The sequence below is a fragment of the Phalacrocorax carbo genome, chromosome 5 (genome assembly GCF_963921805.1).
Source record: "Phalacrocorax carbo chromosome 5, bPhaCar2.1, whole genome shotgun sequence".
NCBI classification, from domain to species: domain Eukaryota; kingdom Metazoa; phylum Chordata; class Aves; order Suliformes; family Phalacrocoracidae; genus Phalacrocorax; species Phalacrocorax carbo.
Window position 1 is genome coordinate 2,140,267 of NC_087517.1, and position 27,811 is coordinate 2,168,077.

Here is a 27,811-nt window from a genome sequence, read left to right on the forward strand (position 1 = left end):
GACCGGCGCGTTGTCGCCGTGCTGTCGCGGCGTTTTCGCTGCTGCGCCTTCAGGCGCGGCGGGGCGGCCTCGGGCGGGGGCCTGCCTGAGGCGGCGGTCGGGCGGCGGCGGCGGCGGCGGCGGCGGCGGCGGGTCGGGCTGGGGACCGGGTGTCACGGCCTCGGGGCGGCCGGGGGCTGCCGAGATGCCGCTCTTCGCTTCCAACCCCTTCGAGCAGGACGTGGGTGAGCCAGCGGGACGGCGGGGCGCGGGCAGAGAGGCCGGGCGGCGGCGGCTGGGCCCGGCTGGCCGGTGGGGCCGGTGTCTGCGGGGCGGCGGCCTCCCCCTCTCTCCTCTTCCTCTTCTTCCTCCCCGCGGCGGGCGCCGGGCTCCTGGCGGAGGAAGAGGAGCGACGGAACGGGGCCGGCCGGCGCTCCGGCGCGGCAGGCCGGGGCTCGCCTGGCCCCCGCGGCCCTCCGCAGCTTAAGGAAGGGTTTTGCGGCCAGTTCTTGCTGTAACTTCCGAAGTTTTACACCTGCGGCACGGCTGTGGGGTGCCCTGTCACCTCCAGCCCCCGCCTCACCGTGCTCGGTTCGTGAGGTTTCAGTGGAGCGAAGCGCAGTGCAGAGGTTGTCACTTGGGCATAGGACTCACGGGTGTAAACCAGCTCTTAATGTCAACAGGAACCCATTTTTATGGTTCTTTGGGTACCCGATACTGAGGCTTCGTCTGGAGGCTGACCTGGGAGCCCTGAGCCCGAGCTGACATTTCTTCCCGTTACAAAACCATGAGACAACTTTGGCTGGAGTTGGTGCCATCGACAGGACGAGGACTCAGTTGTTTTGTTTTGTGCTTCTGCTCTGCCTTGTGCTTTCTTGAGTGTCAAACTTGTTCAGTGTGTTGCTTTTTAAACAATGCCTAATCTGAATCAAACCACTGGAAAAGCAGTTAAATTAAGTTAGCTATCAGAGTCAGATTTGTTTCTTGTTGTACTGGAGTTCTAGGTAAGAGAAAAATTCAAAGCTCTTGGGATTTTTGTCGAGGCCAGGGATGTATACAGGTGGAAGAGGTGGTTGTGAGTGCTCGTGTTGCCACACTGTCTTTTTTCTTGCGTATAAGTTGTGCTGTGTTCTTAATGTGTCTGCAAAGTTCGTGTAATAAAATCATTCCCTTTCTTCTTCTCACAAACCATCATGAGACTTTTTAATGTTGACCTGTGACTGAAATGAAAGTAGAAACTTGCCACACCAGCTACATATAGTCCAGTTATTTCAAATACCTTGTGAAGTTTTATGTGTGTTTTGCCAGACTTACCTTTCACATGGTCACAACTGATGTGTTTGCACAAGTGAGGGCTTTTTGATCTGGGGACTCTCACAGCTGTGCAGAAGGTCTTTGGCAAACCTCAATTCTTCAAGAACCTCAGGACTATAGCACTTCAAAAGTGGCAGCCTGTTCACTTGCGCTTTCTTAAATTTTGCCTTATATGTGCTGAGTGTAATTGTCTGCACTTATTACAGTTAAACAAGTGCAACAGAACAGGAACTTTGTAATTATTGAGGCTAAATCTTACAGTCCCTTGCCAGGAAAAATTTCTGTTTGCCATTAGGAGCTTTTTAAGAAGTTGTTGTTCTGTTGTAAATTAGACCATCCAGAATATCAAATTATCAGATGTGAATGGTCTGTCCTTTAACTGGCAGTATTGATGTGAGTGGTTTTTCATCTGTCAGGATTTAACTTTTTACATTTTCTTTTCTTTTTTTCATTTAAAAACTTAAAAAGGTACCAGGAAAATAGTTGAGCCCAGTCGATGGCCTGATGCTGCTGGAAAGGAGAGATCCCTTTCCACGTTCCCATTCACCCAGGTTTTGTGGTGTTTTTTTTTCTTTTCTTTGATTCACCATTGAGCTGATTCAACTCTTTTTGGCAGAAAACTAACTTTCCAGAAGAAAGTATGTGGCTTGTGAGTTGGATCAGCTATGAAGGTGATGAGCTTGGAAGTTCGGTGACTTGAATCTGCTCCACAAAGGCTGTGAAATGGCAGTGAAAAGGAGGAGCAGGATACACTGCAGAGGTTACTGGGCAGAACAGGACCCCACTTTAGTTAGCAGCAAGCAATGAGGTTGATCCAGCTTTCTCTTTAGACTGTACGTTTAGTACTGATTTTTTTTCTTGGGGCACCTCTAGAAAATGTAGATAAACACTCTTTTGAATTGCTGCAGCTGTGTTTGCATTCTCGGTTCTAAACCCATATGTCTGCCTTTCAGCAGAGCCGTGCAGAGTCTTAATTCCTTGGTGTCTGCTTTGGTTGCTTTGTATATAGTTGCAGTGTCGCAAGATTAACCTATGGAGCAGTGTTTCAGAGGATTGCGGTTTCTTTCATCTGTTTTTCTTATTGAGAGGATACCCCAAAACTTCTGTTCTTTAGACTGTTAGAAGCTTTTTAATTTCCTGTCTAAATCTGTTCCTAGTTCGTTCACATGCACTTGCTGTTTTCCCAGCGTTGTCCTTTCTCTCAAATAACCTTCATCTCTTAAGTAGCTGCTCCTTCAGTAGAGAACAAGCCTACTCCCTTTCATCTTTTGTTTAGTTAGCCTTCTTGCATAAGATTGTTGACGTGACCAATGGAGTAGGAAGTGTTTTTCTGTGTCATTTGACCGGCATCCAGAACTGTACACCACATCATGGATCGCTGGTGACTTGTGTGATAGCATTTCGTGTTTCCTCCTGCTTTGCTGAAACATTTACCTGGCAGGTTTCCTTCTGGGATTGTATTTGCCGTTTTGTGGCTGCCTTACCATGGTAGCCTGGGTCCTCTTGTGCTAGAACTTGGCGTACTCGTCATCCTCCTCCTCTTGTTGCCAGCCACTGAGAGCTTTGTTTCTAGGATAATCTTTTATTGACTCTGATTGTGTGAATTTGCATTTTGTCCTACTGTTACCTTTTTCTACCTAATCCAGTCCTCAAGGGTTTAACTTTGCCCTTGCTTATGTTTTAGCCTTTCCTTTTATTGATGATACCTTCCGGCTTTCCGCCAGCTTCCCTATAAGACCCTTACCCTTGCTGTCAGTGTCAGACAGGATATATTATTAGTACTGATTTCAAGATCAATTTTTGAGGCATTTGAGGAGTACACTCTCCGTACCCTCATTAGAGCACCTTATATTAGATGTAGAGTGATCCAAGAACTGTAGCTAATAACTTGCACGTGGCGTCCTATGAAATGTTTCCCTGCAACCTGAACAGACAACTGATGTTAGATTTAGCCTTGGATAAGATGTCCTTGCCTAGAAGAGTAGCTGCTTTCTGTTACAATCCACCATGTTTCCCCTTCATTTCTCGGTTTGTAATAATTCTTCAACGTTTGGTCTAAAGTCTTGCAGATGTTTGAGGACAAGCTAATTGGGCTTTTTTGGGGTGTTTCTTTTTTTTTCTTGAAACGGAGGGACAATGTTTTTCCAGTCTTCAGTCCGTGGCTTTACCTCGATTTGATTAAAATTCCTAAATTCTGAGCCTGCAAATTTACAGCAATGCCGTCTCATTTTTTAGATTATTACCGGTCTGTTCCCCCATCCTGCCTTGATTATATTTATTTTATAGCCTAACTTTTTTGTTGTTTTTAATTATATTATGAGGGGTGTTTTGTTTTTGTTACATAATATGTGACTGTTAGTAAGTTTCGTTTTGGTGCTTTCCAGGCTCTGGAGTACAAGTCTCTGTTAATCCCTCCTTAGTCTTTTCAATGTTTTTCTTGTAGTTTGCAGATTGTTTGACAAACAGAATTGTTTGCTTTTCAGGTTTTTGGCCAATTGATTCAATGAAACAAAATGTCAGACTCACTTTTCAAGCAAAAACTGTCTCTCAGAAAGCCTTCTTGGTGAACTGGATTTACATTGCAAAAAGTTATTTTAATATTCCACTTTGATCCCTTTTTTTTTTTTTTTAGAATCCAATATTCAGTGACACGAGTAGGGCCCTGGGACCATTGCAAGTAGGGTTTCCTTTTCAGCGAGGGCCAAGCGGGCTATGCAGTGTTACAGGAAATGCAAGTCATATGATTATAGCGTCATCGTGTCTATAGTCACTAATTAAACTAAAGCTAGAAATTTCTAATGTGGCTATACAAAGTTAAGGCAAACAAATGAAGGCATGTGGGATTAAATTTCTGGGTTTCGTCCATGTGGTTCGGCTTTATCTTCTGAAAAACAGCAGTCTAGAGCAGTCCTCAATTTATTTTTGTCTTTTGCTTTTCATATATGAACTCTGTTTTTACATACTTAGAATGGCTTTGTGGAAAGGTTGAAGTATTTATGTGTAGACAAGATTTTATTTCACATAGCTTCAGGAGGCAAATTAGTCTCTAGAAAATGTTTAATTTAGTGATCACAGTCTTTAGCAAATGCCATATCAAACTGGAAAGTTCTTTGTGCTAAATGAGTGCTTGAGTGCTTGTTTTCTCTCGGTTTCTAGCACAGAAATTGACACAGGTGGAAAAAAAGTTAAGTTCTAGTTTGGTTTTTTGTTTTAAAATGGCATGTTACTTGGCATTGTTGGCAAGCATGGCTCAGGGGAACTCAGGACTGAAGTAGCAAAATATTTTGCAAGTTTGAAGGTCACGTGCTAGGCAGCATAGAGGTAAAGCTATCTTCAGACCAGGATCGCTGGTGTTGCCGTGTAGGTGTCAAATGCTGATGCTGTATGGTAAATGGGATATAGATTTCTAGCAGAAGCGGTTGGTGAGAAATCTGTGTGTGTAACCGGCAATGTACTTTTGGTAGGAATCAAAGTGTCGCGTTGGGTACCTTGGCAGAGATTTCCACAGAACTTTTGGGGTGCCTGTGTCATGCCTGGGGCATTCTGGGGGCTGCGAGGTCCCCGCAATTCCCTTTCTTTTCTTCCTTCTCATGTTTATATAGGTATTTTAAGATTCCCCCAGTTGCTCATGTTGTTTTTCCTTGCTGCTTGCGATTGTGAGTATAGATAGAACCTAGATGTATCTGCAGAATTCTCAGCGTTGTATTAGAAGTGGGCTGTGTTCCTTTCGTATTTGCAAACCCAAGGGGTCCCAATGCTGATTGTGCCTTGCTGAAAAGGCAGCCGGCCTCAAGAGAGGTGCTGTACGAAGGCTGTGGGGTACAGAGGCTGCAAGCCCTGCGTGGTGCTTCCAGGCCTGTAAGAGGGAACGTGCTGTAGCCCACTTCATTATGAATGCAGGTCTTTGACGTTATGCCAGGGTCTTTGGAGACCGAGGACTTGATGCTTTGAAAAGATGTAAACAGGGATGCTTTTGAGGATTGCCATGTGCTGCCCAGTTGCAGTCCTCATAGTATTTTTTTTTTCCTGTCTTTTGGTGTTGTTTCAGTGTGTTACCCATCCCTTTCTTGTGACAGAGGGGAAAAGCACTAGTGCAGTCAGGCTGGAAAGATGGACGTTTAGCTTTCCTTTCAGATGCAGCAGTGCTTTTGGATGTTGTGTGCTAGAGGGAGGGTCCTGAAAAACTTGACTTTGGCATGCCGTGGTGAAGCATTACCTTTTTTTCTGGAAGAGCTGGTGACAATGTTTGAAGGCAGTCGCTTGACAAGCATTTCTTCTTTTGGCAGTAATATCAGTAAACACTTCCCATCCCCTTCCCAGCTGCTCATTTTAGTGCGATCTCCTCTCTTGTGTTGGCATAGTTTTTCATGCAGCTGCATGGCAAATCAGATCAGGGAACTGATCCAGTTAAAAGTGATTAATTGTGGTTTTTTAATTCTTTGTGGGATTTTTAAAAATATACCAAGCAGCAATAAAAAGAAGCATATTTTGCTTTTATCGTTATTTCTATTAAAATAAGCTCAAGTCTAGTGTTCCTTCATTAATTGGAGGACTACAGAATATAAATCATAGCTTTTTTTTTTTTTTAAGTTTATATTCTCTTAGCACTTAAAATCTTGGAAAATGCATCCTCCCGCATCTGTTTCTTCTGATCAAAGTCTGTGTCTTAACATCTGTGAAGTAATTCTCCTTCAAGATTATTCTTCAGCTGGAGCTCATGTTAAGCAAAAAACCAGATGCTGTTAAATTTGTCACACTGGCAGGGAAGAAAACCTCAAAAGTTGTAAGAGTTTGCCGTAGGGCAGCCTTCGTGTTGTCACCGGGACCGCATCTGCTCCTGGAACAGGCTGCATAGATACAAGAGGAGGGAGTTTGCATGCAGTATGCCTCTGTGTACGAACATGCTGGCTGGGGGAGAGGAGGAAAAGCAGGGGAGCTGTGAGTAAGTAGCACCAAGCACTGTGGTAGCTGTGCTGTTCTTCAAGGTGTGGAAGGTGTGGAGTTGACAACTCCTCCGTGAAGCCTGGTAAACATTAAGCCTTCCCGTTGGCAGTGGAAGCGTTGATCAGGGTAGCATGGGACATCCTCTGTCAGGGCAGGCAAAGCTGATTGTGATTTCCTGTAAGTGTCCTGAAAACGTTAATGTGTCCTTGGCAAGTGCTTTTGAGTCTTTTGTAGAGGACAAAAGCGACACCTGTGTCTACGTAACAAACACCAGAAAGGGAGGAGAGCTGTTGATGCGTCCCCAAAGGCAGGCTGGAGGAGCTGGAGTCCCACAGAGCTGCGCCGCTAGGCTTGATTTACCCTGTTCCTTCTCTGGCACTCTTTGTGGGGGTCTTTTTATTCGGACCTACATGACATCAAGGACAAAGCCAGGTGCTTGGTTTCCCAGTGTTTATGCTGCAGGGTCAGTTTACAAGCTTGCATTTGACTGGCTTGTAAACAGTCAAAGTAATTTTAAATTTCCGATGTATATTGGTCCAAGTAACTATTTTGGTTTGTTTGCTGTGATATTTTGGAAGAGGGTGCCTTTTAATAGCGAATCAGATAGGTGTGTCCTCTCAAAGCATCTTATATATATTTTGTGGATGCAGTTATCATTTTTACATAACTTATCCAAAAGTAACTTGCCTGATTTGATTTGTTTCCCATTTTAAAAGGATAGTAATGGAGGGAAGGAGAAGGAAGGTTAGGAAGAGGAAAGTTTGGAGGTCTGGGTTTGGGGTTTTGGAGCGTATGAAACGATAAACAAAGCTTACACGTATGGCAACATGTGTCTTGAGGCTTGCTTCACTAGTTGTACCCACCTGTACTGAAGTACCCCAGTGTCAGCTGAGCTTGCATCCTCCTGAGTCAGTAGGCCGTGTGGAGACCTGGAAGAGCCCAAGTGCATTGTTGGTCACCGCTGTTGGTGGTGGTTTATGGTTCTGAAAACTCAGGTGCGAAACACAACCTCAGTTTTTCTTGGCTTCAATGCCTTTTTGTTGACCTACTGCTATTTCTTACTGCTTACTGCTCCCTCTTTGCTGGTGGAAGAGGGGGACTTGTGGAAAAAGGCATCCCTAAAATAGTCCAGGAATTTCAGAGGGGCAACAGGTTTCAGATCAGGGTGACGCCAGGTAGTGGGATTAAGTAATGTGCCCAGTCTGTTTTTATAGGCATTGGTGCTATTTGTCACTGGAGGGCTGGCTTTATGTACAGAACTGATGGCTGCTGTCATTTGATGAGATGGATTAATTTGACTGACAAGTTTTGATGGGAGGATTCACACCACCGGGGATGGAGACGTCCAAGGCGATGCTTTTAAAAAGCAGTTTTAGCTGGCAGAACTTCATAGGAAACACCAGGCTGAAGTTGTGTGCACCAAACATTGCCTTACGCTGTGCTTTTGTGATTGTTCAGTACTTAGGGTTCACATATCCAAGAAACGTGCATATGGGACTTGTTTTGGTTTGCCTTTTTTTTTTTAATGAATTGAATGTTTAAGTCTTCAAAATTGCAGGCGCTCATTTATTTTCAAGAATAAGCCAAGAATTTTTAGTATCCTAAAGATATTGATGTATGTAAAAGAAAATTTTAACAATTATCTCCTTTCTGGGTAAGTTTTTGAGAAGATTGTGCTGTAGGAATGTGCTTTCAACCCAGTATTTGCTTCCCTTAAATAGTCTAAGCTTGTGAAGGTAACCCATGGCCAGCATTACAAATCTCCATTCCTCCTCCTTAGTCTGCTTTTATGTCTGTAACAAAAGGTTTTTTAGGGGCACTGTTGGCCGCTATGCTTGCGTTTTCTGGGTGGAAGGCATTCTGCTGAGCTAGCCTGAGTATTGTTGCAACTTTTAACTGCAAAACTAAGTAGTGAAGCTGATTATCAGAGAAGATGCTTATTTGTGCACCTGAAATTGGGTTTATCTTGCGGTAGTGTTGCTGTCAGCAAACCTTGTGGTTTTGGAACAGCTGCTATCACAGAACACCATCACTTTAAAAAGGAGTGACCATTATGTTCTGCTTTAATCTACTGAATAGTCTTTAAAATACTCATTCCCAGGGGGATTTAGTGGCTTCTCTTACCAAAGTAGAATTCTGTAAAAGTACTGATTATGGTATCACCATGATTATGAAGTGCATTCTGATGGGATTAAAGTCAGACATAAAAATCTAAAAGCACTTATCTTTGAATTTAGTTAAAAAATTAAATTGGCAGGTTAAAATTAAATCCTGAGGCAGCAAATGCAATGTATGAAATACTTAATTTGCTGTTTATAAGCTGAAATATTTGCATGTGATTAAAATAACATGGCTCTAATAAAAACTTAAAAAGGAAAGCACAAATAAATAAGGTTAAGCCTTATCAGTTAATAGATAGAACGATATGGTGCAAATATGAATTAGGGATATGTTCTTTCAACAGAGCAGTCTGGTTTTTGTTGCCCCCCTCTGTGTTCTTTATTAATCTTTCCGTGCCATTTATTTTTCTCAACACTTGCTGTGGTGTTCATATTTCCTAAAGAATCTAGCAGAAAAAGGTATTTTAATAAGTGTGTTGAATGAGGAGATGGCTTTCCTCTGGAGTCCAAAAGAGGTGGGTTTTTTCTCCATGGAACATCCATATGAAATATTTAATAGCATGCAAATGTTAGAAGACCTTGAGTAAACTCTAGGGCTATGACCTAAACCTGGAGTAACTAAACAAACTGTACAGAAACAGTTTCTTTTTCATCACTTACTGTTTTACACTTCAAGAGTTGTTTCTATATTTGGATCTTGTAAATAATTATCATATCTGTTAGGCCAGTGCTGAAAACTGTACGTAACACTTCACAAGATAGCAAGAATTGACACTAATCTGTAGAAGACACTGCCTCTCAGTAGTTTGTATGTGGAGTCTTTTTTTTCCTGGTAGGACCAAGGCAGTGTTTGTTGACCAGAATCTCGACTTAATAGGGTATTACACTTAATCAATCTTGTTTTTCTTTATAGAAAAGGCTACAAATGAATATAATACCAGTGAGGACTGGGGTCTTATTATGGATATATGCGACAAAGTTGGAAGTACTCCTAATGGGTAAGCTGTACCTCAGCGTTACTACATGTGTTTTCATGTTCATGTGAAGAATACTGTTTCAGAGAGACGGTGTCTCAAAATGCTCAGCATAGTCAGCTATGCAAAAAGTGCTACCAACGTGACGCTTCTGCGAGCTCTACAAGTGTATGTATTTGGCTGTAAAATCCTTTGAAAGAAATGTTCCGACAGGATTTCTAGTAGATCAATGCCTGTACGCTGAGCACATTCCAATTTTATAGAGTTTAGCACAGTAGACCAAGTTATTCATATTTAATGATCTTGCATAAATTTTGAGAAGCAACTGTGCCAGTAGGAAAAAGTGAACTAGTTTCTTTGCAGAAAACTATCTAGCTAGGACAGCTGGCCATTTATGATGAGGCATTGGTCTGTGTTTATTCATTAGGAGGAATGGGACTGATGGTGGAGAAAAGGGGGGGAAAATGGGGCTCAAAACACAGAACAATTTGAATCAGTTTAGCCTGAGCGGTAATACAGAAGCATAAGTGGTAGTTCAGTGATCCTGTAATGGCCAAAGGTATTTGCTGAATTTTAAGGTAATCTTTTCTGAGTGATATGATGTTTTAAATTTTGAAGTAAGCCTGGATTAGTGCATAGGCTGAATTCTTACGTGACCTTAGAATTATTATCGATTACATATGTTTAAGATGATTATACCAAGAAAGTTCTTGTATTAATTACCTCCCACAGGGCATAACAGCACATCTATTCAATCTGGGAATCTTTAGTCCTTAAGAAAAAAAAGTGTAAAATATCCTTTGAGTCCTTTCTTAAAAATCTACTTTTTTTTTAAATGCCAAAATACGTCTGTAGAGGGGGCTGTTTTAAATCTACTTGTTTTGGGGAAGATTGTAAAAAAATTTAAGGTTTTTTTTTTGCAATTACATGTGCAAAATAGATAACTATATATATAAAATATATAATTAAAGCTGAATGAATATTTTTGTATATGCAATAAAATCCTAAACTCTGAATCTTAAATGCCACTACTGCTATCATATTTTACTTGAGTTTTGTGTAGTTTTCTTCCTTCCTGCCTTTCACTAAGACCCATCTTCTGAAAATAATAAGTATTGTTGCCAACCCTTAAATAAACGCATAGCTTAACAGCAACTATGTTGCCTTTGTTGGATCGTTTCCATATTAACTATGACCAAACGCTCTCAATATTAGGACTAAAACCGTACTTCTCTGGCTGTGTGTGCATCAGCAAGGAACTCGGCACGATAGGGCTGGAGTAGTAAACCAGAGCGGTTGGGACTGAAGCCACTGCGTCCATCCAATTTGCAGCTCAGGGTGTTCGGGGTTTTTTTTACCCCCTCCTTCAGAACAGGTTTAATCTTTTCTCCTAAACTTCATATCCACAGCAGCATTGGTGCAAATTTGTCTGCAGATCCTGTCGCTGGCTCTGACTCTAACGGCTCCTTGAGAGGTTGGAACACATTTGGTGTGCGGAGAAGAGATTCTGGCTTGGTTTCTTCCAAAAGGAAATTAATTTGTGTGCGCAAAACTCTACCGTGAACTAAATGTGCGACATGTGGGAATGATCAGAAAATTTGTTTTAAAACCAGAGTACTGCTCTAAACCAAAATGTGAATATAGATGCAGTTTATTATTTTGTGTAATATATCGGCGTAAAGTCTTTCCCACGGCTGTATGCACAATACGTAGAAACAGACATCTTTTGAAACAAAAAACCTTGAAACAAACTTATTTTTTTTTTAATGTTACCAGTGAAACAGTTTTGATTTCATTTCTGCACAGGCTCTTTTTTTTAAGCTTTGCTTAAGGTTGCAGTTCCATGACAACTTTAAATTGACAGGAGAGAGAAATTGTGTTGAAGAGGTTTGTCAGATATTTCCTCTAGTGCCTTGTGCGATGGATTCCTGGTGAATCTGATCTTGGCAGCGATCTGGCTGAAAACTGACGTGCTCAGCCAGATTGGTCCTTGATCCAAGCACTTCATGACTGCTAAAGCCTCGGTCACAAAGAGCAGGGGACTGCACTGCTGTAGGAAGGGACAGTACGTGTTTGGTCCACCACCTTCATCCATGGCTTTCACCTGTGCCTGCGTAAAGAGGCCGGGGAGCCAGAGCCTCAGCGGGGCGGAGCACGGGTTGTTTGAGCTGAGATTGCTAGGCGACGTGGAGAAATGCAGCCCTGTGGAGACATCGCTGTGCTTTGGTAATACAGCAGCACGAGTACACTGCAAGTGATCTTAGTTGTAAAGATACTGCATCAGCTCTTTATGTAGAGATTTCACGGTTTTAGGGCTTCAGAATAATAGAGTTAATGAAGCCTTATGTATGCCTCTGCCCATGTAGCCGCTGTGTGTCTTTAATGCTCCTTTTAAGTATGAAACTCCTCAGTAGAGTAACATTTAGAGTGCTAGTCATTATTCTATACTTACCTCAGATTTTGCTGAAACAAATTATAAAATCTTTATATATCCTTGGTGTCTTGAAAATGGGATCCAAGAGCTGACAACCTGGGAGCATGATTTTTAAATGAAATCCATAGAGACCCTTTACAGTAGCCAGTAAAATAACTGAGTATTTAATCGTCATGGCTCCTCATCCTTTTTTAGATGGAGACATTTCTCTCATTGCTTATTTCAAATCCATTTTGTCAGCTTAATGGCAATTGCTCCCTTTATGGCCTGTCAGCAATTCTGCGGAAAATAATACAAAATGCCAGTGTAAAAATGGAGCGTGTTCCAATCCAGTACATGTATAAGAACAAACAAGTTGTTAAATGTTTTTTCCAGACTAGCTCTGGGAGAAGTTTAGGTTAGGTTACATTTCTTTCAATAGACCCAATTTTGTTTGCTTACCCAACTCGGGTGTCTGGGATTGTTCATTCCACAGATCATGTCAGTCACATTTATCACTAATAGTTTCTTTGTTCCTTTTTCAGTGCAAAGGATTGCCTTAAAGCCATCATGAAGAGAGTAAATCATAAAGTTCCCCATGTGGCTTTGCAAGCACTTACAGTGAGTAGGCTATCACTATTTTCAAACCCCTTTGTATTCTTTTAGGTAATGCAGCTATTAAATGTGTACTGATCAATTAATACCTTTGTATCTTTTCAGTAGGAGTCAGTCAGAGTGTGCGTGCTGACCAGAGGATTAAATTTGACTCTTTTTATACATGCTTTTATTTTGGATTATTGTCATTGTTGTCATACCTTTTTCACAATTGTATTTCTGTTGTCAGCTTTTAGGAGCCTGTGTATCAAACTGTGGAAAAATATTTCACTTAGAAGTATGTTCTCGTGATTTTGCTAGTGAAGCTCGAGGTATAATAAATAAGGTAATTTTTTTTTATAACCTTATGTACTGGGGGAGAATTATTTTGGTAACTCCTTGGCTTTGTCTCAGCACAGCAAAGAATTGGCAAAACTAATGTTGCAGTTAATATGCATTTTCTAGTTTTGGTGCAATTGCAGGTCCTGCTGGCTGTTTGTCTTATCACTGAAATTCACGTGCTTTAATTTTTACTATGAAAATGTAATGTATTGAAGAACTGACAGGCTGATAATACCTACTCCAAATTTTACAAAATTAAATAAGCGATTTTAATTAAAATCCGTGACTCTTCCTAGGCTCGATTAATTTGGTAATGGTGAAGGCAGCTTTTCTTGCAGAGAGTTTTTATCTGGCTTGAATGAAATTCATGGGCTGAAACGCAAAGGGAAAACTGTGAGAAAGTTAAACTACGGTTTTACAAGGGAAAGGATAAAGTCTTCAGACACCTTAGTTTCTAGAGCTTCTCAGAATGCTGAATGAGGAGGTAATCAAGAAAGGAACATCTAAATGGTTAGGGTCAAGCAGCTGATGGGATCTAAATCTGGATGTAATGAATTGAATAAGCAGAATCAGCTTTCCCCTAATTACTGCTCCAGTTGAAGACAGAAAGGCTAATGGGTTAAAAACAAGTTAGTTTTCAAATATATGGGAGGCCTGGAATCATCAGAGGTGGAGCAAAGCAATTAAGGAAACTAATAAAATTGCTGGGAAGCAAAATGAGTTCACAGCTCTTCTGTTTCTTGCTTTGTATGGAAAAATAGGTCTTAAAGTCCTCCCCTTTGTTCTCATTAGCCATGGTCCATTCTGAAATAGAACATTGACCTTCATGGTCTGACAGCACTTGTGGACGTAAAAACAAACCTTTAATCCCACTGAAGAATGGTCTACTGGAGCATAATTTATTTTGTTGTTGGGAAATACTTAAGTTTTACCCACGTCCCTGGCCCACTTGGAGGAATAACCTTCAGAGGGCAGATAAAATTGTACTCTCTCCCTTTTCTCCAAAAGCAAATTAGTTCAAACAAGTGTAACAAATGTGTTTGTGCTGATGCCGGGCCTACCAAGCTGCATCTCTTCTTTTGATTAAATGCATGCTTTAGCCCAAACTTGTCAACGCTCTTACTGTTCAGCATATGTCTACATGTGAGGCACAGGCTTATGATGATTTGAACTGCGCTCAGATGAGGAACCTTGGCCACGCACTGCATTTGTGTGGTCCCAGGCTCTTACCCAGACAAGCCAAGTGAAAGAGATGTAGTGAGCCCAGCAGGCCCCAGAACCCTTATGCACCAGCAAGTATCCTGAGGTTAGTTTGGACGCTTTGGGTTCAAACTGTAGTCTTTTCATGAACTGTTAACAAAACCAGAAAGTGCATGGGTCTGAAGTGCTTTGGTCCATGTTTTACCCTCGTGGTGTCAGCATGACCTTCGCATACATTAGCTGCTCTGTTGAAGAGTTGTTCTGTTTGCTCTGATCAATTTTTTAAGGCTATTACAGGATTACCAGCAGCAGCTGTTTAATGTGACTGAAGTATACTCCAAAGAGTATGCTTTCGCCATGCGGTAGAGTAATGCATGACTGACCTGCTTTTCTGAAGGTGGATTATCACTTTGGGTGAGGTTGTTAGCACATAAAATTTGCAGTGTTGAATGAAAAATCAGTGGTCCTATGTGGATTTAGGGTAGCTGTAAATCCTGTGGATGAGGGTGGAAGAAGGGGAGCTGTAGAGGCTCTTTCATGCAAGAGGCTAGAGAAGAATGTGGGAGCCAGAGGAATTGCAGGCAGAGTGTGAACTCAGTCTTGCTTTGTCCCCACTGCAAGCAAATACCTTCCTTAACCAGACTGTCCCCTGCACCTCAGCTCCGAATTCAGGAGCTAATAGCAGAAACTGTCCCATGAGCTGGGTGGCACTGTACGTAATGCATAATGTGTAGTCCCTTTTTGTGAGAGGATCTGGATCAAGGAGACATACATATGTATGTATATACAGAGACAGTACAAAGATAATTTTTAGGTGAGATTCTATCACCTGAGAAGTCAGCAGGGATAAATGTGTTCTGGCATCTGAGGAGAAGACAGCAGAGGTCATAAAGGGTATTACATAAAAGGGGTATTGTCTTGTGGGGAAAGACAGCATCTTACATTAGGCCAACTTATGTGGCTGGGAAGGGAATAACAATGCAAATCAGAAGTAATTAATAGAAAACTGAGGTAAAATGGAGGGTAACTAACGTAGAGGTGCAGAAAAGTGGTGTGGTAGGTGTGATAGATAGCTTGTATTTTTTCAAAACTATTGCGGTGGGAACATGGCCAACATCTGGAAAGTCAAAAAGTTTGTCTTTTTCCTTAACCATTCCTTAAACACCTAAAATTAACCGTAATAAAATAATAGCAGTATGGGTAGGTGAGCTGCCTGTAAGATCTAAGCTTTGGCCGTGCAAGAGAATTTGCCTCAGAGGATTGCTGTAAGGGTTGAAGGAGTCCTGATTTAAAATAACCAGTTGTTTGGTAGAATCAGGGAAGTCTGAACTACCTGCAGCTTGTTGCTGGATGGTGGTAATGGTGTTGGAAAGAGCCGTGCCAGCTTTCCCATGAAAGGATGGTGGTCCAGAAGCGAATCATGCTATCTGTAATATCAGAGTCATTGTATAAAAGACCATGTATTCTGGGCTCTCTTTTTCCAAATTTTCTTAATCCAGACAATTATTAATTATTAAGGATATTTATAGTAAAATGATTTGGGGAACAGAGTTTTACCAAGAGGGAACAACTGTTTCTGTTCATTTTGAGGTACCTGCAATTTTGTCTTCTAGGCTCATCCGAAAGTATGTGAAAAGCTAAAAACTCTAATGGTGGAGTGGTCGGAAGAATTTCAGAAAGACCCACAGTGTAGCTTGATATCTGCAACTATTAAATCTTTAAAAGAAGAAGGTGTAACTTTTCCTCCAGCTGGTTCGCAGGTACTGTTAAGTTCCCCATTCCTGGCAGCAAACAAAATGAGAAGCTGTCCAAGTGAGACCTTTTGTGCTTTCCATCAGAGGAGAGTAGGATCCTTGTTTTAGTTTGGTTGCCTCTACATGCTGAGGTTCACTTCTCTTCATTCTGCTTTTTTATGTCCTTGCCTTCCTAAGAAAATTAAGAACAGAGTAAAGGCTATTTCATGATGCCCTTATGAGGTGTTTCATTTTATACCCTTCTTTTCTTCCGATCATTTTTAGAGCTTCATTGAGCTGTCACCACCTTAATTGAAGCAATTCTACACCCACACTTTGTACTCGGTGTTTTATGGTTCTAATTGCTGACTTGGAGCACATACCTTCGTTTTTCTTCAGTGTCTCACAAAACAAAGGGCGATATCTGCAATTGAGACATTTTTGAAGATGCTCTGTGCTGTGCTTTCCTTTTCCGAGTCCCTGTTTCTCGTTCGTGCAGTTACCTGTCCACGTCAGGAATTGTCCTAGCCCTGCAGTAGGTGCGGCGCTCCAATCCCTAACCTCACCCTTTGTATTTTACTGCTGCTGGTGTATTCTGTCTAATCGTCTAGCTGGCAGATATGATGGCAGGTGGTGGGGTTTTTTTTTCCCCCTACACTTTATTATTGATGGTTCTAAGTATTTTCATGTTAATTGCGAGTCAGGTGAAGATCAGTCCTGAAAATTAGAACAAGAGCTTCTATCACCTATTCCTTACATGAAGTTTACTTTTCTCTGTATTAAACAGAGGTTGGTTTCTTTTTTTTTTTTTGTTTTACAATCTTTCCTTCCTCCACAAAGATGTTTTCACTTCTAAATGTAGGATATGTGTTAAAACATATGGCAGAAGCATGGAAGATCTAGAGTACTGGCAATCGGTTATGCCTCCTTTCCTACAAATACATATAAAAAGACATCTTGATGTTTCTACCTCATACGCTACGCTTCAAACAAGCAAAGCTGAGGTTTGTTAGTATTTGGTACGCTTGTCCAGAATTGTTTTCTAGGACCATTGAAAAGTCCTAGACACGGCTAGTGTCTGAAACGAGGTTTGCGCGGGAAGACTTCCTTGTCGGAATGAAAACTCTAAGTCTGATTTCACTGTGCTGTTGTGAAGACTCGTATTATTTAATTCAGCAGCCTCCAACTCCGTGTACGTTTGCTCTTCCTTCCCGTTGTCCCACCAGCAGAGAGGGAGGGTGGCTCTTTGATCTCACATGGAGAGAGATCTACCTTTTCAGCAAGTCCGGCTGCTGCTTAATAACCCAGGTCTTTGCAGGCGTAGAACTCCAAAGAGCTTTTCTTCCCGTTTGAGGGGAAGGGTGGAAGACAAAGGTGGAAAGGGCAGTCATTAAAATACTTATTTAAATGAGATAAGTTATTTAAATTAGATCTGTTCATTTATTTTACTTTGTTCCTTGCTGAAAACAAAATGAAACCTGGCTGACATTCTGAAGAGTAATATTTTTTTTTTTCTTCTAGAAGGTCATTTTGATTCAGTGACAAAATACTACAGTAAGGCAGCTAACCAGGAACAACCTCTTCCTAATTTTTTTAAGTATATCATAGAGCTTTCTTTTTCCTTTGTAGCCCAAACTTATTCTGTTGTTAATGCATTTGCAGGCTACCACAAATGCTGCTAAGAATGGTTCATCGTCAAGTAAAAACAAAGAAGATGAAGATATAGCTAAAGGTAAATTGCTAGTCACAGCCTTGGGTTAGGCTTGTGCTCTAGCAGTCTTGTTAAAATGCATGGAAATCGGAAGCTGAATTCTCTTCTGCTGCAGAGAATTCAAAGCAAGGGCACAGCAGGTTGGGAACTAATATTCTAGGTCATTCAAGGTGTTTTCCTCGTGGATGAGGATTGGGGTCAGATATATTCTTCCCCATCACATAGCCGTTACATTGTTTGGTGACTGCTTTCTCTCCAGAGAGCTTGGGCTTTTCCCTTCTGTACCCACGTGTTTTATTTTAGCTTTCATCTTGATGTTTAAAAAAAAATATCAGAACACTTAAATGTTTTATTCTTTCTCCTCTTTGTAGGCTGTAGTTATTGTTGTTGAGGTGTCATAGTGAAGAATTTATCAGTATTTCTGATCATGCTAATGACACTACTGGCATTAGTAGTGTGTGCGCTGCTTCAAGTAGTGGCCTGTACCATGAAAATCAGAGGTTTTGTTTAAATGTTGCATAACTTGCCTGTGATTGTCTTGTCTTTTAATCCTCTTGCAAGGCAGAGCAAAGCTGTTGAAACACGGGTAGTAGTTTGGAGCAAAGATTTTAAACTTAAAATATTGGAGAAGCAGATACAGACATGTTTATAATATAACAAATATTTTTTATTAGGTAAGCAAACTGCCTCTGTATACAGGGATAAAATACACAATTTTTTTTTTCCCTCTCCTAATTGTAGCTATCGAATTGTCTTTGCAAGAGCAGAAACAGCAACAAATGGACACTAAATCCTTGTACCCATCTGCAGAAATTCAGCAAAACAATCAGAACTCGAGGAAGGTGCGAGCTCTGTATGACTTTGAAGCCGTCGAGGACAATGAGCTCACCTTTAAAAGTGGAGAAATTATTTTTGTTTTGGATGACAGGTATCATATATACTCATATGAAGGTGCCTTTGTTCCAAAACTGTTTTCATAGGGTATCAGTTTTTTCCTCTGATGCATTTTCCCCACAGAAATGTATATTGTCACTCTGGCCTCCCTCAGATCCCTTTATCTTCCCGTATTCTTTCCATACCCCAGTTTTTTGACCTCAAGTCACTTCTGATGCAGGGAGAGCCTCACTGTATTACATTGGGTAGTTCGAGCCGTGGTGTAGGTCCGATTTGTTTGTAGTTGGCTATAACATATTTCATAAGAATATACATATGCATCACAGCACTAAATTCCAGCTACTTCCAGAAATGGTTAAATCTCTGGCTATCAAGCATCACATTTGCTAAGAATAAAACTGAAGAAAAAATACTTCAGATCATTATTGTTGTTATCGCCGTTGCCCCAATGGTAGCTAAGAAGCAGAACTTCTTCCCTGTTAATGCGGTTCTAATTTAATAGACTGTGACAGATCAATTAGTTAGTCCCCGCTTGTGTACTTCTTGTAAACTTTTAGATGAAGCTGTAATGGGCTATCATCTAATCAAGCTGAAGAATGGAAGAGTTGTGTTGAATTTTGAGCGATTGCTGCTGAATGAGTTTTACTTCCCCCGACCCCTCCTTTTCTCCTCCCCACCCATCTGCCCCAGCTCCTGTCTTTGACTTTGTTGCTGATCTCTGCAAATGTTCTCCTTGGCCTTTGCTATGGGATACGCAGGGTAACGGTGAATTGCGTATCACAGGTTTTCTGTCAAAAGCCCAGAATCTGTCGCTGACGCTAGCGTTAATGTTCAGAGTTTTGTAATACATCTTTATTTCCCCAGTGACACCAATTGGTGGAAAGGTGAAAATCATAGAGGAGTAGGACTGTTTCCATCCAATTTTGTGACTTCTGACTTAAATGTGGAACCTGAGGCAGGTAAGTTTAGCTACTGAAAACTGTCAGATTATTTTAAAATGGGGGGCTTATGGTGGAACTGCTAATTAGCCCATCAGCAAAATAATTTCCTGAAATCAGCCCAAGGAATGAATTCAGGGAGAAATCCTGCCCTTGTTTCAAACACGCAAGCAAGCATATGCCACTGCTGTAGCTCACTTCAACGATTTCTATCTTCTGATTCTCTTCTGTTACCTTTTTCCTATTACAGAAATTCAGTTCAACTTACCATAATTGTTTGTCAGTAACGTATTACGTATGAATCCAGTAACTTGCCATTTAAAATGTCAAACTCTCTTTTGAGGCATCAGACCTAGTATGGAATAACATTCATACCCGTGTCAGTGGTTTGTAAGAATCACACTGTTGGCTTTATTCATGCTCATGATACCAAAATAAATCTTAACACTTACGACTTGGCTGCAAGTAACTGTACGTGTGTTGGAGGTGGTTTTAGATGCTAATATGACTCAAGAGTCTTTCCCTTGCTGGGCCTGGGTTCATAATCATGCTGACAGCCCAAAGGAAGCAGCTTGTTGGAACGTTTTCTAGGCAAACCCATTTTCCCTTCTCCAGCAGCTAGGTGCATCACTGCTTAAAGTACTTACTCAGAGTTCTCTCTCATATAAAGATCTGATAGCAAGCAAGGGGAAAATGTGTGTTTTAAGTTAGCATAATAACACAGCTGCAGAAAAGAAACTAATGTTTGTTCTTTCAGCAACTGTGGATAAAAATTCTGTTCCTGAGGATACGACAGAAGAAATTAAGAAAGCAGAACCTGAGCCAGTTTATATAGATGAGGTATGCAGTCACTTTCGATACAAAAAAATGGCTGGGATTTTAACATTGGTTGGAACATTCTTTTGTTGCTGAATGTCAGCAGATAATTCTTTTGATATCAAGAACTTTTTTTAATCTGAAAATTGTTTTAATTATAGAGACTGTTTTAGTCTCTGCCATGCTTCAGCCATAACTGTTCTTAACCTTCTCTTCACCTTTCAGGATAAGATGGATAAAACACTGCAGGTGCTTCAGAGTATAGATCCTACAGATTTAAAGCTTGATTCGCCAGATCTTCTAGACTCAGAAGGTACTTTGAGCGCTAAGTTAGCTAGTTTTTGTATTCTCACAATTACCTCTTGTGGATTGAGCTGGTAATTCTTTGCATTTATTTTAAGCTTAGAGAAACCGTGGTCTGTACTAATGGTGGGCTGTAGAATAGCTTGTTTCACAGTGGGAGCGTGCAGCTCTATGTATAACTCTAAATTTCTTAATAGTTGCCAAGCCAACTCTGTGTTTAGCAGAGTAATTTGCATAGCTCCCAGCTAGTGTACAATGCCTGATGTTTGCAAGATCCAGTCGCCTGTCAAAACTCTGCTTGGAATAAGCAATTCATTTTGTGTCAAAATTTCTCCAAAATACCGCTGGCTAGGAGGGGAGAGGACACACAGTTCACTTAAGAGGCAGTTAATTCAAGGTGTGTAATAGCAACTGAGCGTACCTCAGAAAAGGAGCGTTCCTAGAATGGAAGAAGGGAAGGTGAAGGAAGCTCTGCAGTGCAGCAGATCGAGGTGGATCCGTAGGCAGTCCAGGTTTGATATTCCAGTAGGAGATGAAAGTCACAGGCCTTGCGCAGTGCGAGCAGAAATGCAGAATTTCCCATGTTTTTCCTCGGTAGTCTTTTGTTTGAGAGGGTAGAGGGAAAGAGGAGAGAGGATGACAAAGCAGAGTAGCCAAAGTATTTTTCCTGTCTGTCTGGGCTGGAAGAACGGGACACACATGATGACTCGGTGCACTCTCCAGTTTCCTACGCTATTTAGTGTACTTGGCTAAAGTCAGTTTTGGCTGCATTTAAACTTTTAATTGTGCCAGACATTAATTACCTTGATGCTTTTGTTTCCACAGATATTTGTCAACAGATGGGTCCAATGATAGATGAAAAACTAGAAGAGATCGATAGGTGAGCCAGAACGTAGCTTCTGTGTTATTTACTGTGATTCACTTCAAATTGTACAGTTGTATTTTTTTCTGATACTTTTTTTTCATCTCCCAAGTAGAAAGTCGTGGAAGAAAGAGATTTTGATAATTTTACCTTTATTTTTTTAACACTGAGCTACCGAAGTCCCAGTGTGCCCACTAAGATTTGATTGCTGCTCTCCAGAACTTACTGCATACGTTACTGGGTGCATTTTATAGTAGCACTTCTTGTCTGTAGCCGTTTGCAATCTGTCTAGAGCTTGGGGATTTCAGTCTGCTGCTGACTGTCCTCCATGACAGGAAAATCTATTCAGTGATACTTCACCCTTTCCTCTCAGACTCCTAGGGATATTTGAGGGTGAAAAGAAAAGCGAACTAATACCTGTGGAGGTGCTTGCCTTATTGCAGCTAGGGAAGAATAGCTGTTCACCACTTGGACTCTTCTCCCAGTCCCATGGGTGTAAGAAACAGAATGGCAATTTTACAATATAGATGTGTAAGAAATTGGCCATCGACCTTTTAAGGGTTTTTTTTCTTGCATATGCAAAACTGTTTAATGAACCACACTTCTTTCATACTGTCTAAGATTAGGTGTTTGAGAGACTTAGTGTTTGCATGTGTTTGTTTTGAAACAGAAAGCATTCAGAATTATCTGAATTGAATGTGAAAGTTCTAGAAGCTTTGGAGCTCTATAACAAACTGATGAATGAAACACCGATGTATTCAGCCTACTCAAAACTCCACCATCCTGCACAATACCCACCTACATCTTCTGGTGTTTCGGTGCAGGTCAGTACTCCTTTCTGCAAATAGAGACTTTCCTAATATAGATTTCTATTTAAAGAGATGACAGCAGAAATAAAGTATATGCTTTCCTGCTAGCCTACGAACAACCTGACATTGCCTGGTGACTTTTTAGAGCCTTCAGAATAAAACACCACTTAGGCAGTACAACAGGGTACTTCAGTTTGCAGTTACCTGCTTGTACAATAAGGTGTAGCTGTTAATTTCGCTCTGCTTAACAGAAGGATGCCATATTGGAAATGCCAACAGATTCCTCCGTGATTAATTTTTTTACAGTTAAAATAGTGTGTTTCAGCAGCTTGGTGGGTATTCTTGCTGTGAGTCATGTCCTCAGTCTTAAAGTAAAATGTTACCTTGTTATCTAATAGCGGGGATGGGAGTGAACTTTAATATTAGCGCATTGAGCACGAGTGCAGTGTACTTTTTCTAAATATAGAAACACTAGTCTGGTTTTAGCTCTCTTTTTTTTGCCTTAAGAAATGAACGTGTTGTATCGGGGTGTGGTCGTTCAAAACCATCATACAGCGTCTCTAATGCTCCATATTGGTGTCTTAAGAAAATAAAAATGGTGGAGAAAGAGAGATTTTCTTAAAGATCCTTTTTGGAGAAAGCATAGAATGAGTGTTTTTACTTTAAGTGAATTTTACTTTAATGTTAATTGTTCAGTGGGAAAAGAATAGTTGCCATAGCAACCGCTAGATCTGAAAATATGTCAGTTAAAAGTCATTCCATGTCTTTAACTGCTGGTAGCGATGGAAAATTCATTATATTTGGAGGTTAAAAAGTAATTTGAGCCAAAAGGCAACTGGAGTTCACTGTTTCTTCCAAGATGCATGCTTCTTCCAGCGGTGAAAAATACAAGGTAACGCTAACCATGCTGAGCTTAGCGCAAAACCCATGAGCAGCGTAGACTTCTGTAGACTAAGCATGTCGTACCACCTGTTCTATCTGAATTTTGAGTAAAGGCTTGCGTTATCTTAAACTAGAAATAGAAGCAAATGAAGTTTTTGCTTTCCTTTTGTGTTATAGTCTTAATATTCTTATGGTTTAATTTCCAAAAGGTGTTAAATAACAAATCTCATATGGTGCCCATCTTCCTACTCAACTCTATGCATCAAAATATGTAAGGATGGAACATTTTAAAGACAAGGCAAATTAGAGAGAAAGAAATAAGGTTTCTGGGAGGGGCGGAGGTCTTGTACGTGATACAAAAGGTGGTTCTTTCAGGTGTTAAGCACTGACCTTGTTGGCAGTGCAATTCTGAAAGAAGTATCTGCCCATGAAACAAAGGACGCCTGTTTAAAACGTGTTATGAGAAGTTACATGTTTTGGTTTTAGAATTTTGTTGGAAAGATGAATTGATGCTCATTCAGCCTTTGAACCCTAACGTATTTGTTCATCATAGTGGTATTCAGTGCCACATTTGCTGCTGCTTAATTGAAAATAAAAGGTGTGCAATGGTTTGTTGATGGGGTTTTTTTGGTGTTGTTCATTTACAGTCATATCCCGTACAGCCACCTAGTGGAAACTACATGATCCAGGGTGTTCACCAAGTCACCATTTCCCCAGGGTATAGCCTAGGACCGGATCAGATGGGGCAGCTGAGGTCTCTGCCTCAGAATATAAATTCTTCTGGAGCAACTCAGCCAGCTCAAGCTGCCTATTTAAGGTACCGCTTCTGCACACTGTTAAATCGCCTTCTTCCTTTGCTACTTTATCTAGAGGTTGTGTGTTCTTGGTATATCGACAGTGACACGTAATACTGGTCTTGATCACTTTGAAAATACACAGGTGGCTTTTGGACTAAGCAGTATTCTTATTTGCGAATCTGCTTGTCAGATGAATAGACACGAACTTGTCGGAGTTAGATTTGGTTTGTTTTGTTACAGCCCAGGACCAGATTCTGTGTTAAACCAGACGTACGTGAACCAGAACGCCGGCCTCGCGTCAGCCGCCAGCACAGCCGCTTACACCCAGCAGCAGATGGCAATGTCGGTGGATATGTCGGCTTACCAGAACAGCACATCGAGTTTGCCTCAAGGACCAGGTTATCCCGTGGCAGTTCCCGCTCATTCCGTTCTACAGCAACAAACAAATTACCATCAACAGCCTCTCCTTTAAAACCAAACCGGCTCGTGTTTCTGAATTAATGAATAAAGGTTGCCTGACCTAATTATTTTTGAGTACCTGTCACGGATATCAAAATACCTTTTCCTTTTTAAATAACCCGACTTGCTGCATTAGGGTGATGCAGGCTAAAAATATGCATCGGATCTGATTGTTAAGCGTTTGCATAAAGATAGCCGGAACTAGATTAGCTGATGGTTTTAAATAATTTCAGATTACTTTGAGCCCTTATTTCAGTGGTTGCAAGAAACACCGCTTCTGAACCTTAAAAGATTGTCCAGAAATAATTTTCTTTTAAACGTGTTCATGAAAACTTGAGGATGTTTAATCATTGTTACGCATTGCTCTCGTTACGCATTGCCTCCTCTGGTTTCTTACTATGATCTCTCTATCCCAGTGGCTTTAGAGAATCTCTGCAGATTTAGAGACCACCTTCTCTCTGCGCTGCTGTAGCGAGCTTTACAATGCGATACGCGCTGCGTAACTGGAACAACCGCATGAGTTCAGCAGAGGAGAGCTGGAAGAGAAAATGATCTGATATTGTGACGGTGAGGACCATGTACCTACAGAAATATGAGAAATGAGATTTTTTTACAGTGCTGACAATTAGATTTTGGGAAATGGCAGAGAACTTCTGATGTGTTCTGCTTGAAGAAAGCAGGTGGGGTTTTGCTAGAAGTCGCTGGTGTCTTTTGGCAGAGGCGGTGCTGCGAGCACGAGCAGGCAAGGGATGCTCCCGGCTGACAGCCTGGGCACTCTGGATACAAGGTGCTGAGCCAGGAACGTGTACAGAATCTCTTTTCCTTTTTGGATGTATTTAGAAGTGAAGGAGGGTTGTAGTTCCTTGTGGTAAAGGAAAGGCTTGAGAATGTTTGAAGCTTAAGACTGTGAGAATCCGCCTTGCTCCCTTTCCAGTGGGGAGCCGAGTGGAACATGATTCGTCTTTACGGGACCAGGGGGTTCTTGCCTCTCTTGGATTTCCTCTCTCTGCCGCCATTTCCATGTCTCGATAAACGCCAATTACAGTCAGAGAAACTCTTGAACCGTTTGAAAAAGCTGTATTCAACACACAGGCTGTGCAGGCAGAATACACGTGCTTTGTGGGTGGGATTGCGCTCCTCGTTTAATACAAGGAGCGGCTGCATATTGAAAATGACAGGCGTGACTTGAGAAAAGGAATTGCCTTGGAACGGTGGCAGCGTAGCACTTGGCGGCTGAGAAAAGAAATCTAAGAATTTCTTCCCTGATGCACTTTTTTAATGGGTGGGGTTTGTACAAGGGGAGCAGGTGAGCTGAATTAGCTTTCAGGAATGTGGGATTTCTTTCTGCTATTGTTTCAACCTCTGAAAAAAAAAAAAAAATCACTTTTCTCCTCCTATTTACCTACTCACTTTAGCATAGTCATATTTGTACCTATTTTAACAATTTGATGGTGAGTAATAACCTTTAGCTTGGGAAAATAATGGAAGCAGATCACTGATAAAATCAACTTGATTAAATGCACAAAACTCCCAAATGTCTGAATAAGTCCATTTTGGTGTATAAATTTTCTACCAAACGAGAGCTATCGGACTGTTGTTGGGTCAAAAGCCACCTTCACTCAGTGCCACCTCCATTTCTTTTGCGTTTGATTTAATTACTTAGTACCATGGCCTTCTGCATTCGCAGCCTCGTGCTTATGCAGTGAGGTATTTGCTACCCGCTCCTTAAATCATTTTTTAATTTAAATTTGTGCAATTGGAAGGAAGCTTCTGTCTTTCTTTTTGACGTGACTTTACGTTGTCTTTATCCTTCCCCTTGAAGTAGTTCAGTATAAATAACACGCATGGCAATACTGAAGTATTTTGATAATTCGTTCCTTGTGTTCTTTAAGAATAAGGATTAATTTCAGTGCTGCTGTTCAAAATTCTTATTGTTTGGAGATTATAATTTTTTTGGGTAGGAGTTTCCTTTGTTCCAAGTTGGTGTGTAGTCAATCTGAACCTTGCTCTCATTTCTATAGATTCTCCATGTTTGTTAGTAGATTGAGATTAAGGTAGTTATTTTAATTGGATTCAAAACTTTGGTCCAGCAGAAATCTTGAACATCTTAAATTGAGACAGCTAGGCAGATGTGATTTGATTGTGTTCACTTAATCATGAACTATAAATGACGTGTATATACTCATTTGTCTGAGGTTTTCTACACAGCCACATGCATCCGTACTGTTAAAGCCTGAAATTTTATAAAAGCAGGATTTGTCCTTCTGTCGTCTCTTCTCTTCCTAATTCTGTGATATGCAATTTGTAGATAGTGTAAAATAATTTAATTATTAAAACAGTCTATTTAGAGGGTTTTGGTGTTAATAGGATCTGTATTTCCTCTTCATACTTCTTTACATTATCATATTTATTTTTAAGGCCTGATTGTAACTGAACATGCTGCCAAAGGATTTCTCTAACTTCAGATTTCTACATTAGGTTTCTACCTGCTGTTTTATATCAGGAATCAAGGGTAGATAACGTCTGCTTTTTCATATAAACTCTTACTGGTTAACATAGGAATTTGTGCAACTTTATAATGAGAATTTTATCGTAATATATTTGTTTCATGGGTGTTGAAAATATCAGTGCTAGAGAAATTTTCTTCTAGTATGAGTTTGCAACCTATTATGTCTAAGTTATAGTCAGCTGACAGCAACAATTGAATTTGTCTGTAATATCACCGTGCAGAGACGTGTTTGGGGAAACCACGGTCTTTCGTCCCGCCTCGATGTGAGAAATGCATTGCCTGTTGTTTTAATTTGGTACAGAAATGACAATGTTAAAAAATCAGATTGTTTCCGTAACAAGTAAACCTTAAAAGCAATGTTCCGTGTTCGTTTTACTTCAGGTTTTGTTCATGGACTTGTGGAACAGTGTTAAGTCTTTTGCAGGCTGTCCTTCAGAGAGGAGAGCTGAGTGGGACGTGGCTGTGGCTGCAATCTCTTACAGGAATTATTTTCTGATAGGAAGATGGGGTTTTTTTCTTATTTTTATCTATGCATTTTCTAAGAAATAATAGGCACTACTCTTGCTTACATTGAACACTGTGATGGATCTGTTGAACGAACGAATAACGTTTTAGAATTCATGGCTCTTCCCAGTTAAATTTTACATCAAGCTGACTCAAACTGTTTTGAATTGGAGAAAATGAGAAATGAAGGAAAGGAACTAGAGCTGGGGCAGGTTCTGAGCACGCCCGAGGTTTGGCAGCTCCCTTCGGCGGCACTGTAACGCCTTCGGTCGGCTGCCAACGGAGGGCACGCCTGAATGTGGGATTCAGACCAAGGCTCTGCTGCTGTTGTGTCTGGGGTCTGGGGTGGATGTGTACTGGTCAACAGAGGTATCGCGGTTCTTACAGAAAATCATCTTAAAGAGTTTGCAGTGTTAAGAAGAGGGGATCTGTTTAATTGGAATATCCGTTTGGCCTCCTGTCCGCAATATGTGTGCGTTGCCTTGTGTGAATAAAACAAAGTTTGTTTAACACACGTGGGTGAAGAGTCTTGTGTTCACGACGTAGTTCGGTCCTTGCCGGAAAGGTGAGGCAAAAGCTGTGTGAGGGGTGTGACGGTCGGCGCTGCACCCTCCCCAGTCTCCTCCCGGGCTCCCCTCGGCCACCGGCCCAGCCACCCCAGCCCGGCCTGCTCCCACGCGCCGTCAGCAAAGCCAGCGCTCTGGAAGAGGCGGT

At 41.2% G+C, this 27,811-nt stretch overlaps 1 protein-coding gene across 1 annotated transcript; it reads left to right on the plus strand.

Annotated features, from left to right (window-relative positions):
* Nucleotides 1-102: 102 nt before the first annotated feature.
* Nucleotides 103-27,607, plus strand: STAM2 (signal transducing adaptor molecule 2). Its single transcript, XM_064450938.1, has 14 exons — nucleotides 103-224; nucleotides 9,271-9,355; nucleotides 12,290-12,365; nucleotides 12,589-12,684; nucleotides 15,494-15,640; nucleotides 17,276-17,345; nucleotides 18,066-18,252; nucleotides 19,083-19,177; nucleotides 19,914-19,996; nucleotides 20,198-20,285; nucleotides 21,101-21,155; nucleotides 21,808-21,961; nucleotides 23,476-23,645; nucleotides 23,866-27,607. Exons 1-14 carry the CDS (start codon nucleotides 185-187, stop codon nucleotides 24,095-24,097), a joined length of 1,578 nt encoding a protein of 525 aa, XP_064307008.1. The 5' UTR covers nucleotides 103-184; the 3' UTR covers nucleotides 24,098-27,607.
* Nucleotides 27,608-27,811: the final 204 nt, after the last annotated feature.

What these genes read in the sequence shown, in the direction of transcription:
- STAM2 (XM_064450938.1), top strand. Translation starts at nt 185, where the DNA reads ATGCCGCTCTTCGCTTCCAACCCCTTCGAGCAGGACGTGG. An exon ending in TTCCTCCAGCTGGTTCGCAG is followed by an intron (nt 15,641 to 17,275) that starts GTACTGTTAAGT and finishes ATGCATTTGCAG; the next exon opens with GCTACCACAAATGCTGCTAA. An exon ending in CTTCTGGTGTTTCGGTGCAG is followed by an intron (nt 21,962 to 23,475) that starts GTCAGTACTCCT and finishes GTTCATTTACAG; the next exon opens with TCATATCCCGTACAGCCACC.